Raw genomic sequence first — 15,934 nt, forward strand, 5'->3', positions numbered from 1 at the left:
GCGCTAACACCAGCATATGCTGGTTAGGTATGTTTTGAAACATGGCGGCTGGTTTGAGCTGGTTTATGCTGGTCCTTAGTTGGTCATAAGCTGGTTTAAGCTGGTCCTGAGCTGGTTATAAGGTCGAGCTAGTTGCTTAGGACCATCGCTTGACCAGTTTAAACCAGCTCAAACCAGCTGCCATGCTTCAAAACATACCTAACCAGCATATGCTGTTTTTTTCAACAGGGTATTTATTCCTGTCCTCTCTATTGTTTCTTTGCCAGATTATTTTTGCTGCCAACATGTTTTCTAGTTGTGTCTTGCCTAGTCCTGTTCAGCTCTATTCTCATTCTCTGCCCAGCTGCCCTAGTTTACCTCTGGCTTTGGACTGTCTTGCCTGGTTATGGGCCTGTTGCCCAGTCTGTGCACTCAGCTGGTTAACCTGCTTTTTTTCTCATCTCTTTTTTTGTTCAGTAAACACTTTTAAATTGCCCTCTTCTTTTGGGTCTTCAGCTCATTTAATGACAGTTGTAGTAAGTCAGAATCAAAATGTAACAATTACTTTTGTTCTGCAGAATCATCATTACAACCTCACCGCACCATAGTGAATGCTGGGCTCATAAATATTAAAGAGGCCATATTATGCTCTTTTTCAAAGACTTAATTTTGTTTTGGGGGTCTAGTAGAACAGGTTTTCATGGTTGAATGTTCAAAAAACAATTTTTTTTTTTTTTTTTTTTTTTTACATATTTGACATTGTAGCAGCTCCTCTCTTCCCAGCCTGTCAGTAACGCCCTGGGGTGCGTTTCACAAAGCGAACTATGGTCGCAAGTTCCATCGTTACCAATAGAATTCAATGGGACTTACGACCATGGTTCACCAATTGATGCTTTCAGGAAACGCACCCCTGTTTAGTTCCTATCTCTGTGAAGCCCCTCCTTCTGAAAAGCACAGTGTTCTCTGATTGGTCAACTGGAAAAGTGTCTTGTGATTGGTCAAGCACTTCAAACATATTTGGGAAATGTCCCGCCCCTTACCATAACTGCTAGTTTCTCATACTACTAACTAACTCAACCAGGCTCCGCCCCTTTATTTTGCATATGTCTTGGGCAGGAATTATTTAAATGAGGAATATTGTGATATGCTTTTTTATCATCATATCAAAAGTGGAAATTGAGATTTTCAAATTTAATTCAAGTTCAGCATCAGCAACTGTTAAACTCATAAAGAGAAATGGAGGCTGAGAAAAAAGATAAACCAGAGCCTGAAAGATGATTCATGTTCCAACAGAATAAAGAGCCTAATTCAAAATGGTTCATGTGAAATAACAATACAATTTGATGAAGCAAAAATTAAAATACTGTCATTATTTACTAACCCATGTCGATTCAAACTTAAATGATTTACCCTTTTCTGTCAAACACAAAAGGAAAACTCTTGATGAAAGTATTGGTCAATACTCAAGATTTCAAGTGTAAAAACAATGCCAAATTAGTCCTTATAATTCATTTAAAGTCTTCAGAAGACATTGGAAAAGATTTGTGGTGAGGATCAGACTAAAATGTAAATTATTTTCTGAAAATCTTGACATCCACCCTTAATGATTTATTGTGAGTTATGTATACCTATAGAAATTAATATTTATTTATGCGACTAATTTCAAATATGACTTACCTTTATGTTTTCTCCCAGTAGAGTTGAGCAGAACTGTCCTGACAAACAATCCAGCAGTGATAGTGATGAGGAGGCTCTGTGGTAAAGCATCCTTTGGGATTTGAATCTAAAATGACCGGCTATAAGTAAGCTTAACACTACCTGACCCTTTATGTGTTGTGTGTTTGTACAGGTGTTTGGAGTTTCTTTTGCATAGCGGTGCTGATCCAACACTGCGTGACAGTAAAGGCTTCAGTCCAGTCCACTACGCAGCTGCCCGTGGCGACAAACACAACCTAAAATTGGTAAATCACAAAGGTTAAGAAAACTAAAAGATTTGCTAATACTCATATCATGTCAAACCTTATATTATGTGAATTATGGGACATGTGAGTAGAATTAGTCTCTTTTTTTTTAGATTAAGTTTGATGTTTTTACTCCTGCTAATTCTGTGTAGTGGAAAACAACTAAATTATACCCATATCTATCTATCCATCCATCCATCCATCCATCCATCCATTAGGGGTGGGAATTTTTAGTCACCTCATGATCCGATCCAATTCCATTCTGGGAGTCACGATCCGATTCCAAAATGATTCTTGATCTACTTTAGTATTATTATTATTATTATTATTAATAATTAATTAATTAGTTGACTGACTTAAAAATCGTACTTTTTTAAATAATTACAAATTGAAAAATTTAAATGGTAGGTGTATGTTAAGACTAATATAACTTCAAAACATACAAGCAAGTAGCAATTAATAAAGAGGAGCAAAGAAACATTACAAGCAATAAAAAAAGAGTGCTTTCACTATTTAAGATTTTCTGAACATTTTCCATTCAAGAACTATGAAAGTTTTTTCTTTCTCATCTTTAATGTTGTTTGATTGTTACTGACGCCATAGACAGCGGGTGATCTAATAAACTGCATTCACGCACTGATCTCTTTTGAAATATAAGAAGTAATGTGGTTTGTCCTGTCAGTTTTGTGTTTACATTAATTTTGCATTAAACCACTTACACAGAGTCGCGCATAGCCGCATGTGCGAGCACTCAACTAAAGCGTGCGTCAGCATTTGAAATTGAAAGCAGCCTTCTGTTAGTGAGTTTCATATTTTAACTAAACAAGTCCACTGCATTCCAAACGACACATATGATGGCTTCGTAGAGCATTTGTAAGGAAATTACCTGGCTGGCGAGACCGCGCACTGCATGTGTAACATTAAACAAAGCGCACGTCTCTCACAACACAATCTCCTGAAGCTGGTTGCTTTAAACTTTTAAGTTTTCTCAACTTTATTCTTTTTACAGTGTTCCAAATCTGTCTGTCTGCTATATATAAAATAAATATATATATATATATATATATATATATATATATATATATATATATATATAATTATATTTGTACACATAAGCCATTGAATGGCATTGCATTATATAAAAAATAAACTTAGTAATAACATATCATAATAATAACATGCATTTAGTTAATAGATATGAAATTTAATTTCATGCTGACTTTAAAGAAAGCTGCATTTTCAGAACACATTTTCAGGCTAACCATTTCACAAAAAGAAGTTTGTTGGTTAGAAATGATAAAAATAGATAAAGCATTAAAATGTTAAACAAGTATTAAACGAGTATTGTTTCTTTGAATACAAAAAGAATTGAGACATGTTGTTGTCAAACCTGAGGAGAACTGACTGGCATGACTTGGTTTGGCATTGTAAAGTTAGTTCTCAGAACATCTCTATCATCATTTGTATGTTGATGCCACTTTATTTGGCATTTAGTTATCTAATGCATTAAAGGTGCCCTAGATTGTTTTTTTACAAGATGTAATATAAGTCCTAGGTGTCCCCTGAATGTGTCTGTGAAGTTTCAGCTCAAAATACCCCATAGATTTTTTTAATTAATTTTTTTAGCTGCCTATTTTGGGGCATCATTAACTATGCACTGATTTTTTCAGCGCGCCGCCCCTTTAAGAGATGCGCTCTCTCTGCCCCACGAGCTCTCGACTATATATACATCGCATAAACAAAGTTCACACAGCTAATATAACCCTCAAATGGATCTTTACAAGATGTTCGTCATGCATGCTGTATGCATGCTTCGAATTATGTGAGTAAAGTATTTATTTAGATGGTTACGTTTGATTCTGTGTGAGTTTGAGGCTATGCTCTGTGGCTAAAGCTAACATTACACACTGTTGGAGAGATTTATAAAGAATGAAGTTGTGTTTATGCATTATACAGACTGTACGTGTTTAAAAATGAAAATAGCAACGACTCTCGTCTCCGTGAATACAGTAAGAAATGATGGTAACTTTAACCTCATTTAACAGTATATTAGCAACATGCTAATGAAACATTTAGAAAGACAATTTACAAATATCACTAAAAATATCATGATATCATGGATCATGTCAGTTATTATTGCTCCATCTGCCATTTTTCGCTGTTGTTCTTGCTTGCTTACCTTGTCTGTGCACAGATCCAGCTGTTAATACTGCCTTTCCTTGTCTAATGCGTCGAATGGGCTGGCATTATGCAAATATTGGGGTCATACATATTAATGATCCCGACTGTTACGTAACAGTCGGTGTTATGTTGAGATCCGAGTGTTTTCCGGAAGTCTTTTAAACAAATGAGATTTACATAAGGAGGAAACAATGGGGTTTGAAACTCAATGTATGTCTTTTCCATGTACTGAACTCTTGTTATTCAACTATGCCGAGGTAAATTCAAATTCTGATTCTAGGGCACCTTTAACATTCACAAATTGTCAATTACACGTTCAAATACTTTTTGAGAAACTGTTGTGGTACCTTATACTCTATGTAGAATAGCCTACAGCACACTCTTTTATCTCGTATGTCACTTTGAATGAACCACTAATGTATATTTTTTTTATTAGTTAATAGAAATGTCTTTTAAATGTGTGGAAGATCTGGAGAGTTGCATTCCTGTGAGCCCTTTACACTTAGCGGTGAGTATTCACTCTCTATTGTCTTATCTCTTTCCTTCTCTTTCTCTTTCTCTCTCTAATGAAGTCAGTATTGCAATTTGAATGTGAATTGAAGTAGAATTAAAATTAACTGAAATTTATGTAACTGTTATAAGTGTATTTGTTTTTTAACTAGAAAAGAACAAACCTTCAGTGTTGACTAGACAAAGCCTCATTTGAAAGTTGCCATTGTTTAAAAAAATGATGCCATTGCCTGTTGAATTTCTTTAAATTGTAACCGAATATGAATTGATAAATTCTTAAGTTATGAATTTTGCCCAACCCTGGTCAATTGTTTCTGTCAGGCATATAACGGTCACACTGAAGCTCTTCAGGTGCTCTCCGAAACACTAGTTAATGTGAACTTGGAAGATTCCAGGGGTCATACGGCTCTGTATATGGCTGCTCTGAGAGGTCACGGTCCCTGTGTGGAGCTGCTGCTGCTTCAGGGGGCCTCGTATGCCATCAGGGAGCACATCCACAGGTGGACACCCCTACATGCTTCAGGTGTGTACGGATATTAACTTGTGAAGGAAAAAATAATTTGTGAAACTGTAATGATTATGAAAAGTTAAATCAGTAAAGTCAGTACACTTACAGTATATTGCTTAATAATATTATAACTTTTTTGGGGGGGGTGGGTATGAATGTTAAGGAATCATTCCATTTTATCATTTTGAAACATTATGGGAACGTTACATTTGAATGTTCTTTAACCATTCTGAAACAAGTAGTAACATTTAAAAAAAGTTAAAGGTGCCGTAGAACGTGTTTTCAAAAGATGTAATATAAGTCTAAGGTGTCCCCTGAATGTGTCTGTGAAGTTTCAGCTCAAAATACCCCATAGATTTTTTTTTTTATTCATTTTTTAACTGCCTATTTTGGGGCATCATTAAATATGTGCCGATTCAGGCTGCGGCCCCTTTAAATTCTTGTGCTCCCCGCCCCCCGAGCTCGCGACTACCTTAAACAGCATAAACAAAGTTCACACAGCTAATAAAACCCTCAAAATAGATCTTTACAGTGTGTTTGTCATGCAACATGTCTAATCACATAAGTATGGTATTTATTAGGGGTGTAACAATACATCGATATATATCGATACATCGATCTAATGTCTAACGATCCGATGCATCGATGCAATGCGTAAAAAATCGATACCTGTGGGTTATTTATAGAGGCACCTTTGTTTTAACATTCTCCACATTTTCACACAATATCAGTCTATGCATTATCGCCAAGGCATGAATTCTCATTTAAACTACCTTTCAGAACTTGTGAAAGACACTCGGGACAGAAGATGGAACTGTCACTGGCCGATCGGGCCAGTGCTGAATCTTCACGAAAGTTTATAATTTGCTTGTGTTTAAAGCCTTGCAAGCAGTGCGCACACATCTCAAACAGTGTCCGTTAGATCACAACACTGGAGAATAGAGTGCTATGAATCGTTCTTCACAGACACAGTAACTGAAATTAAAACTATTAAAAGAATATGGTCAATAAACTGCCGCATAAGAGCGCCACGCGCTGTTACTCTGTGTTGCTTCAAGCATATCATTCTGCACACGGGATGCGCATAAGTGCTTTGTGCCGCTCTGTATTGGAGCCTTTATAATAAATTTGCACAATGAAAGAATATTAATAGCCTATCTTGTTTTGTCCTACCTATAATATGTTGTTGCTTCATTAAAAACCTGCACTATACATTTAAAAGAAATGTCTTTTAATGATGCGTGTGTGTGTGTGTGTGTGTGTGTGTGTGTGTGTGTGTGTGTGTGTGTGTATTCCTTGTTTATCAGTTTTTGACATTACACATTTTAGCACAGAACTAAAATACTTTCTTGACTGTTGTCATGCCATAAGGTGTCATTAAGTTACTGTGTGAATTTTTATTTGTGGATGTCCAATCAGGGTTCAGGATGTGAAATTTTGAAATAAATGTTTGTTATATATTTTGGTTGAGTTAATAAAAATGTAACTGGTTGTGTAAAATAGGCTCAAAATATCGAAATATTAATCGTATCGTAATCGTATCGCAGAACTTTTCGACGTATCGGAAAATATCGAATCGCTGGCTATGAGAATCGATATTGTATCGAATCGTGATGAACTGTCCGATTTACACCCCTAGTATTTATTTGGATGTTTACATTTGATTCTGAATGAGTTTGATGGTGATCCGTGGCTAAAGCTAACATTACACACTGTTGGAGATATATAAAGAATGAAGTTGTGTTTATGAATTATACAGACTGCATGTGTTTAAAAATGAAAATAACGACGGCTCTTGTCTCCGTGAATACAGTAAGAAACGATGGTAACTTTAACCACATTTAACAGTACATTAGCAACATGCTAACGAAACATTTAGAAAGACAATTTACAAATATCACTAAAAATATCATGATATCATGGATCATGTCAGTTATTATTGGTCCATCTGCCATCGCTATTGTCCTTGCTTGCTTATTATGCAAATATTGGAGGCGTACATATTAATGATCCCGACTGTTACATAACAGTCGGTGTTATGTTGAGATTCACCTGTTCTTTGGAGGTCTTTTAAACAAATGAGATTTATATAAGAAGGAGGAAACAATAGAGTTTGAGACTCACTGTATGTCATTTCCATGTACTGAACTCTTGTTATTCAACTATGCCAAGGTAAATTCAATTTTTAATTCTAGGGTACCTTTAAACATCCAGCTGAAACATTTCAGAAAAAATGTTCCATGAATGATGTATAAATAACGTTTTTGTGCTAACGATTTGAGAACATTATTAAAGACCAGATAACTGAACGAATATTCTATAATGAATAATGGAATAATGTTTGTTCATAACTTTGAGTTGTGAAGTTAAAGGAACACTCCACTTTTTTTGAAAATAGGCTAATTTTCCAACTCCCCTAGAGTTAAACAGTTGAGTTTTACTGTTTTTGAATCCATTCAGCCGATCTCCGGGTCTGGCGGTACCACTTTTAGCATAGCTTAGCATAGTTCATTGAATCTGATTAGACCGTTAGCATCTCGCTCAAAAATGACCAAAGAGTTTCAATAATTTTCCTATTTAAAACTTGACTCTTCTGTAGTTACATTGTGTACTAAGACCAATGGAAAATGAAAAGTTGTGATTTTCTAGGCCGATATGGCTAGGAACTATACTCTCATTCCGGCGTAATAATCAAGGAACTTTGCTGCCATACCGTGGGTGCAGCAGGCACAATGATATTACGTAGCGCCTCTCACAAATGTCTCCATGATTGCAAAGGCACGCTTCCTGTGCAAACAGGGGGTCACAGCCGCTGCATAATATCATTGCGCCTACTGCACCCATGGTACGGCTCAAAGTTCGGAGATGCTAACGGTCTAATCAGATTCAATGAACTATGCTAAGCTATGCTAAAAGTGGTACCGCCAGACCCGGAGATCGACTGAATGGATTCGAAAACGGTAAAACAAAGTGGAGTGTTCCTTGAATTGTAAGCTAGTTTTCAAAACATTGTTTTACTGATTTTGGTTGTGACAGACAAGTTGTCAAATGTTTGGTTTGTTAAAGGTTCATTTAGGCCTTAAATAATTGCTTTTGTGGGATGGTTTGAACTATAAATTTGTACAAAAACATGTACTAGATTGAATCTATTAATTTATTCTCCTAGCTGCCAATGGTCAAACTGACTGCCTGCTCATGCTGTTGAAAAGAGCTGAAAAAAATGACATAATTGACCTCATGGACGTACATGGACAGTAAGTGCAATTTCAACATTCATTTCAATGATATAGCTTGACATAGTTTAGACACATTAATATGATGTATTGTTTCCCTCCCATCTTTCTCTTTCTCTCTCTGTTTCCTTTTTTGCATTGTTTGAAGTATTGCTATCTGGTATCTGTAGGACTCCTTTGATGTTGGCTACACTGGGCGGTCACATTGACTGTGTCCACATGCTGCTTGAGAGAGGAAGTAAACCGGACACTGGAGACAGAAGAAGCCGTACTGCGTTACATCGCGCAGTAAGTTTATGTACTGTATGTATGTATGCATTTGTTTGGTTTGTGTATCTGAATATTTCTGAATATATTTTCTATGAAGCCCCTCCTTCTGAAAAGCACAATGTGCTCTGATTGGTCGGTTGGATCAGTGTGTTGTGATTGGTCAACCGCCTCGAGCGTGTTTGGGAAATGTCCCGCCGCTTACCATAATCTTGAGTTTCAACACACTGCTAACTAACTAAGCCCCGCCCCTTTATTTTGCGTATGCATTGGGCGGGAATTATTTAAACGAGGAATATTATGACGTGTTCATTCCCGGAAGAAAACTCAAGACTACGATGGAGGCGTTTCAGGGAGTTCAGAAACACTGACACTGATATAGAGAAGAACTCCCACTGGAGGGACTTTTTCATGATCAAACAGCAACATTACACTCTAAAAAGAGATGAAATGTTAAAATGCATAATAGGTCCTCTTTAAGGAGTGTTGGCAGTGCACCCGGTTCTGCAAAAGTGCATCGTATTCCTTGGTCTTTACACAGCCCTACAAACCTATCATTGCAAATAACTAATCCTATTCCATTTTAACAGCTCTTCTATGTTTCACATTTGGCAACAGACATTGCAGTTTGAAATCATCTCCGAACTTAGCTTAGTGGGACACTTGGGCTTAAATGTGGTGAAGACGTCAGCAGATCTAAGCTCTATAGTGAGGATGGTTCAACACATGTGGCCTAATTATAGTACTCATTGGCTGTGCAAAGGAATGAAGGGGGGGTTTTGGGAAAAGGGTTTTGCCCTTTACACCTGCATTTTCTGTGATCGGATCTTCAGATTCTCATAGTAAGTGACCGGCAAATGCACTGTGAACAGATCAGTTAAAGCACTCTTGGAGGTGGTCTGAGTCAATGCATTTAATCAAGATATAATTGCAATGCCTTTTCATTTTACAGTTTCAGCTGTGAACGTAATATGTAATGAGGTGTTATTCTGCTAATGTGAAGGAGAACAGATATAGCGCTTCTGCAATTTACACACCTGCTTAAATCCACAAGATACAATTAATTATCAAATTATTTCACTAGTTAAGTTTCAATTGGAATTTCTAATTTCTCTTTCCACACAACTTTTTGAATTTATAAATATATCAGACCAAGAAAAAATTCTTTGTTCCACTAAAATGTGTTTTGCCTTGTTGCTTGTATTCACAGCTGACATGTTCCTGACTGTATCTGTTGTTTGCATCACATGACTACTAATCAATATACACAAAGAACAGGTAGTTTGTTGCAATAGGCTGTGTAACCTACAGTACCAAACAGGTGAGTTCGATTAAATCCAGCTACAGGATCAACAGGGCACTTTTTTTCACAATGTGTGACATTTGACACATGCCAAAGTGGGACGATGACCCTGCTGGTTCCACGACCTATTATAGCAGTGCTTTTTCTACTTTGTAACTACTGACTGGACTGAAGACAAAAATAGGGCTACTGACCTCTGTAAATAGACTGGCTCTACAAGCCATTTCACATTCTGTTATGACAGCTGAAACATTCATTCATATCCAGTGTGTGATTAAGATTTGCTTTGCCTACTGTCATAATGGCTCAGTAAACCAGTGCTCCTCTGCCCACATCTCGCTCTTAACTGCCAAATTGTGCATTGACTTAGCTTTGGCAAACATACTCCAGAATATCCATAATTTTCATACACCACCCAAAAAATACTGTCTTTTCATAATTAGGCAGCACAATTGCTGTTGGCAAAGTGTTTGTTTATAATGCTGTGGTAGAAACGTCTTGGTTACTCTGGTTTCCATAGTAGGAAATGAGATGCTGCGTCACTATGGCTATGTTGTTCTGCAGATAAATGTGGCCCAAATCTGATTTTTTCCACATGTGACTCACGTCCTGATTTTGCATTGTCTGGCGACCAGGGCGGGCGAGAGCCGTGAGGGAACGGCGCGAGGCCGGTGGCGCGAGAGTTTGGCACGTGGGAGGCGCACCGGGCATTCTCTCACGGAGGACTCGGGAGCATAAAAGGAGGAGCGACGTCAGTGAAGGACGAGAGAGGACCAGGCCTGGACTTTATTTTCTTAAAGATTATTGTTTCAATGTTCGCCGGTTTCCGCCTCCTTCTTCCCGTTTCACGTTACATTGGTGCCGAAACCCGGGAGGAAAAATGCTGTCGGAGAGCCCTCGCTGCTGAGGGGGTCTTGCGGAGTTCGGGATGAAGACCGCGAAGGCTGCCCGAGGCGGTGGCTGGAGCTTGTGAAAGGTGGGACAATGCCGTGCTCCTAGGACGAGGTGGGGTGGCCATCCTGGAGGGAGCGGAAGTGCCGTGTTTGGGCCGGAGCCTGCTACCGTCCGCCATGAAGGGGAGGAGCAGGGGACGGCGGACTCGCTGCCGGCTGCCCTCAACCGAAGGAGCTCGCCGGTGCCAGGAGGCGGTAGATCGGGCCGTCCACCGAGCGTCCAGTGCCATCTGGCACCGCGAGGAAGAGGCTCCCGGCAGGTGAGGACTAGCGGCAGTGTGTCTGGGAACCGGACCAAGAATTTTTTTTTTTCTTTTTCCTCTCTCCCCTTCCATCCTGTCGCTCCCCTTGCTTCCGTCTCCTTTCTCTCGTCTCGTCTGTCCTTACCCCCAGGTGCTGTGGCCAGGAAGGCCCCGGGGGGATAAGCGAGTCGCGGGACTACCCCCCGGCCTGTGAGGGGCGATGGGGTATGTGGCGACCAGGGCGGGCGAGAGCGTGAGGGAACGGCGCAGGCCGGTGGCGCGAGAGTTATGGCTACCTGGGAGGCGCACCGGCCTTGAGTCTCTCACGGAGGAGCTCCGGGAGCATAAAATGAGGAGCAACGAGAGAGGCAGGCCTGGACTTTATTTTATGTTTTAATGTTTGTGTGGCCAGCAGCGTCCTTGAGGGTCTGCCGGCATTATCTTTGTTTATTTTATTAAAGATTATTGTTTCAGTTTCGCCGGTTCCCGCCTCCTTCTTCCCGTATATATACGAATACGTACAGATGCGTTCCTGGGTCACATATTTTGTTGTCTGAAAACATTCCAGTCTGAAAATTTAGTCTTAACCCTATTCCTACCCCTAAACCTAACCCTACCCAAAAGTTATCCCAAAAATCAGAGGGAAATGATAGATGAATAACACTGATGTAGAAGCACCAATTCATGATTTTAAGCCTAAACTTGACATAATCTGTAAACTTGTCCCTCAAATCTGATTTCAAATCTGGTTGATTTAAATGTTGTTCCAGGATCAACAAAAATGTTGATCCAGGAACATGTTGAACTCAGCAAAATCAGGTTCTGCCACATGGCGACGCATATCTGTTTTCCCCATGACAGTGTGAACAGTACAAACCACATGGAATCTGTTCTTTTCAATTCCGATTTGTGCCATATGTGGTACTAAATACAATACAGGTCAGATGATTTGTAATGCAACCGCAGCGTGAACAGTCATATCGGAATTCGTGTGATTTTTACATCGATTCTGCGCTCATGAGAGTCTATTCAAAGATTTTACATACCCAACGTTATCAAGACAGCTGCGAAAGGTAGTCAGGGGAAGGGCAGTGATGTGTCAGAACTCGTAAGTATTACAGAGAGCTCTATAATACAGCAAAACATAAAGGATCGTTTCATAAAAGTTTCAAAGCTTTGCTCTTTTTTGTCACTTCATCTTTATTTTTAATATTGCCTGCGCATAATTTCGCTGGCTTCCACGGCAGATCACACTATATATAAATGTGTAATCGCTTACTTTAATGCCCTCCGTGTTTGTGTATGACAGCGCGCTCTCTGTTGCCAACTCCACGATTTTCCAACAGAATTGTTACTTTTTCATTGTTGCCGCGGGTTGTTTTGCAACTCTGTGTGTTGAAGCGACCACACTAATGTGATATTTAACCCCCGGAACACGATTTTTACCGGGATACCCCACGGAGCACGTTTCGGCTATTTTTTTGAGAAGCATTTGAGTGGATTTTGTGGTTAAAAACCTGGCAACCCTGTTTGTATCATTCTTTTACACATGCAGATCAGTTCAGAACCATGATCTGTTCACACTGGAAATCTGATATTAGCCACATTTAAAACTACAATGTGAACAGCTATACAAAAAATCTGAATTAGATAAGAGCAGGGAGAGCAGCAATAACCCCCCTTAGGGTAAACAGAACAGAACCAACATATGCAGATATCATTAATGTCAATCATTTAACATGTACACATATTTTAAGAATTAGTTTGATTCAGGGGAATCATAAGGCCAATCCTGACTGAAGAGAGGGGGAGCTGGGGATGGAGGAGGGTAATTAGCTCTTGAGAAATGCGATAACTGCTGATAATACTGAGGAGCTTATATATGAATGCTGTGATAGGCGTCGTATTCCTATAGGTAGACGTGAGTCGCCTGGGAGTCAGCTGATGCGAGCTTGACTGACATCACCTGCCAGAACTGACGCTAACGCTTTAGTTAATTTTACTGGAAGAACGTTTGTTCATAACTTTGCCAGAACATTCTGGGAACATTCCCTGTTTGCTGGGATGAGGGCCAAAATTCTGCAGAACAGACTCAGAAATGCCTCGACCTGCTCTGAACTGGATCAGGTGTGAAACTACAGGACATGAGCAGAAGTCAGTCACGCTTGCATTGTGTCTCCACATAACTTCACAGAGGCAACTGCTGCGTGTCGGCATGAAACGGAAGTTGTGATAGTCCTTTCTTTCCTATTGTACGAGTGAAACGGCTTCTAGAACAGGACTTTTTGGAAAGGATTATGTTGGGCGGGACTTGATTTGTCCATGGGGAATTGATTGGATGGCTCACTAACCCAGAATGCATGTAGTTAGTGAGTGGACAGCTGTCACTGAGTGTTGTGTTACATTTTGGTCCACAATTGGGGGTGATCGGGTCATATTTTATCTATTTACTGTGTGTGTGTGTGTGTGCGTTTTTGTGATTTATGAGGACACAAATTTGTATAATGACATGGGTATTACACTGGTATTACAACGTAAACATGAAATATGAGGACATTTCATAAGTCCTAATATTTAAAATAGCTTTAAAACAAACTAAATAATGTTTTATTAAAAATGTAACAATACAGACAGTTTTCTGTGATGGGTTGGTTTAAGGGTAGGGGTAGTGTATGGGAAGAGAATGTACAGATTGTACAATATAAAAACCATTACACCTATGGAGAGTCCTCACTGAGATAGCAAAACAAACCTGTGTGTGAAAATGACTGTTTTTCATCATCAAATTACATCATCATTTTGTTGCTCTGCTCAGATAACTTTTGCATTCATTATGGGCATAATTTAGAGTTAATTTTAGTACTACACTGAACAAATGTTTTTGAAATAGTTGGAAACTATTTTCAAACGATTGTTTTAATAAACAATTACAAAAATTGAATTAAATGCGACATTTTATGTAAAACAAAAAACAAAAAAAACTGAAATACTGTTTTCTTATAAAACATAAAATGATCTTTATTTTATTTTGAACTTTGAAAAAAAAAACATTTTTTATAGTGTAGTACAAAATGAAAGAATACAAAAAGCTCTTGAAAACGATTATGCAGTGTTAGTAAAGCAAACTGAATTTCAGTCTCCTCTGTGTATTTCAGGCAGTAGTTGGTAATGAAGAGTGTGTCTCAGCTTTGCTGGTGCATGGAGCCTTTGCTCTGTGCCGGGATGTTCATGGCAGAAGCCCTTTGCATTTGGCTTCCTCTTGTGGTCATGCAGGACTATTACGGCCCTTACTTGATGCAGCATCACTTTCAGACCCCCTCGACTCTCTGCTAGACTACAGTGCCTACACACCTACTCACTGGGCTGCTTACCATGGTAAGATCTCATTCTACAACCTTTAAAGGGGACCTATTATGCAAAATTCACTTTTGCAAGGTGTTTGGACATAAATGTGTGTTGGCGCTGTGTGTACACAACCACCCTATAGTGATAAAAATCCACCCACTCCTTTTTTTTTAATCCCCATAAATCATAAGCAGTGTTTCAGAACAAGCCGATTCCAGATCCCTGGCAGTGTGACGTCACAAAAGCCACAGGCCTCGCCCACGAACGTTGACAGACACTTAAGTTTGAACATAGAACCACCTTGAGCGCGTTCACAGCGAGTTTACACAGTCAGCCATTACTGCACTGATGAGAACGTCTCCGAAGCGTTTTGTGTGTGGTGTTCTGTAGCTGGATGGATTAACATAGCTCTCTTCATTTACTCCCTAAATGAGGTGGATTAACTTGGTTTTCCAGGAAAATGCTCCCTCAGTTCTGTCAAAATTAGTTTATGTCTGTGTGAATCATTTCACACCGGACTGCTTAGTGAACAAATATCAATACAAAGGGACAATAATTGAACTAAACTATGCCTGTTCTATCTCCATGCAGCATATATTCACAGTTTCTGACATTATTGTGCGTCCTGACTGAATCCTGTCACCGGAGAATCAGGTCTCGAAGCTCCGCCCTCTTAGCCCGATCGCAGCAGCTCATTTGCATTTAAAGGGACCGCACTGAAACGGCTCGTTTTGGCTCAACCACTAAAAGTGGCAATTTTAACATGCTATAAAAAATTATCTGTGAGGTATTTCGAGCTAAAACTTCACATACACACTCTGGGGACATCAGAGACTTATTTTACATCTTGTAGAATGGGGCATAATAGGTCCCCTTTAATGAATGCTAGACCAATGGAGGAACATCAATTGAGACATAATAATGAATGACAAATCTCTCATTTGCTGCCTAAAATTAGGGTTAGTTCACCCCAAAATAAAAAAATTCTGTCATTAATTACTGAAGATCTTTTTGATGAAGTCGGAGAGCTTTCTGTCCCTACGACACTTTGATGCTTAAAAAAGTTCATAAAGAGATCAGAAAACGAGTCCATATGAATTGAGTGGTTTAGTCCAAAATTCCTGAAGAGACTCAAATCACTTTATATGATGAACAGATTGAAATTTGGCTTTTATTTACATATAAACATTGATCAGCAAACATAAACAGAAGCTCAACCGAACCTGATTGACGTACAAGAACAAACCTCTTGTGGAAGCTCAAACACTCGGAAGCTCGTAACACACAAAAACGAACCTCATTCGTTCTCGCAGAAGCTCAAATAGGATGCGTAACACGAGAATAAACCTCATTGGTTCTGATACGTCAAGCGAACATGCTTGATCTTCCATGAATGTTTTTATGTGAATGAAAGCCTAAATTCAATCTGTTCATCAAATAAAGTGATAAAAA

General features: G+C 39.0%; 1 protein-coding gene across 5 annotated transcripts in view; it reads left to right on the plus strand.

Annotated features, from left to right (window-relative positions):
• The window catches only part of ankrd52b (ankyrin repeat domain 52b), a 42,784-nt gene that overhangs the window by 21,685 nt on the left and 5,165 nt on the right, over positions 1-15,934 (plus strand). For 3 of the 5 annotated variants that reach the window (XR_007182185.1, XM_048173008.1, XM_048173010.1), the window contains exons 15-21: positions 1,675-1,737; positions 1,829-1,940; positions 4,558-4,629; positions 4,953-5,154; positions 8,306-8,393; positions 8,543-8,660; positions 14,293-14,512. Coding sequence is in view for 3 of the 5 variants with exons in the window: in XM_048173008.1 (XP_048028965.1) it covers positions 1,675-1,737; positions 1,829-1,940; positions 4,558-4,629; positions 4,953-5,154; positions 8,306-8,393; positions 8,543-8,660; positions 14,293-14,512 (875 nt within the window). In the remaining 2 variants the exon portion in view is untranslated. Of the gene's footprint in view, positions 1-1,674; positions 1,738-1,828; positions 1,941-4,557; positions 4,630-4,952; positions 5,155-8,305; positions 8,394-8,520; positions 8,661-14,292; positions 14,513-15,934 lie in introns of those variants that run through there. The other 2 variants (XR_007182186.1, XM_048173009.1) reach the window with 2 other exon arrangements.

Source organism: Megalobrama amblycephala, linkage group LG21, assembly GCF_018812025.1.
Source record: "Megalobrama amblycephala isolate DHTTF-2021 linkage group LG21, ASM1881202v1, whole genome shotgun sequence".
In the NCBI taxonomy this organism is placed as follows: Eukaryota; Metazoa; Chordata; class Actinopteri; order Cypriniformes; family Xenocyprididae; genus Megalobrama; species Megalobrama amblycephala.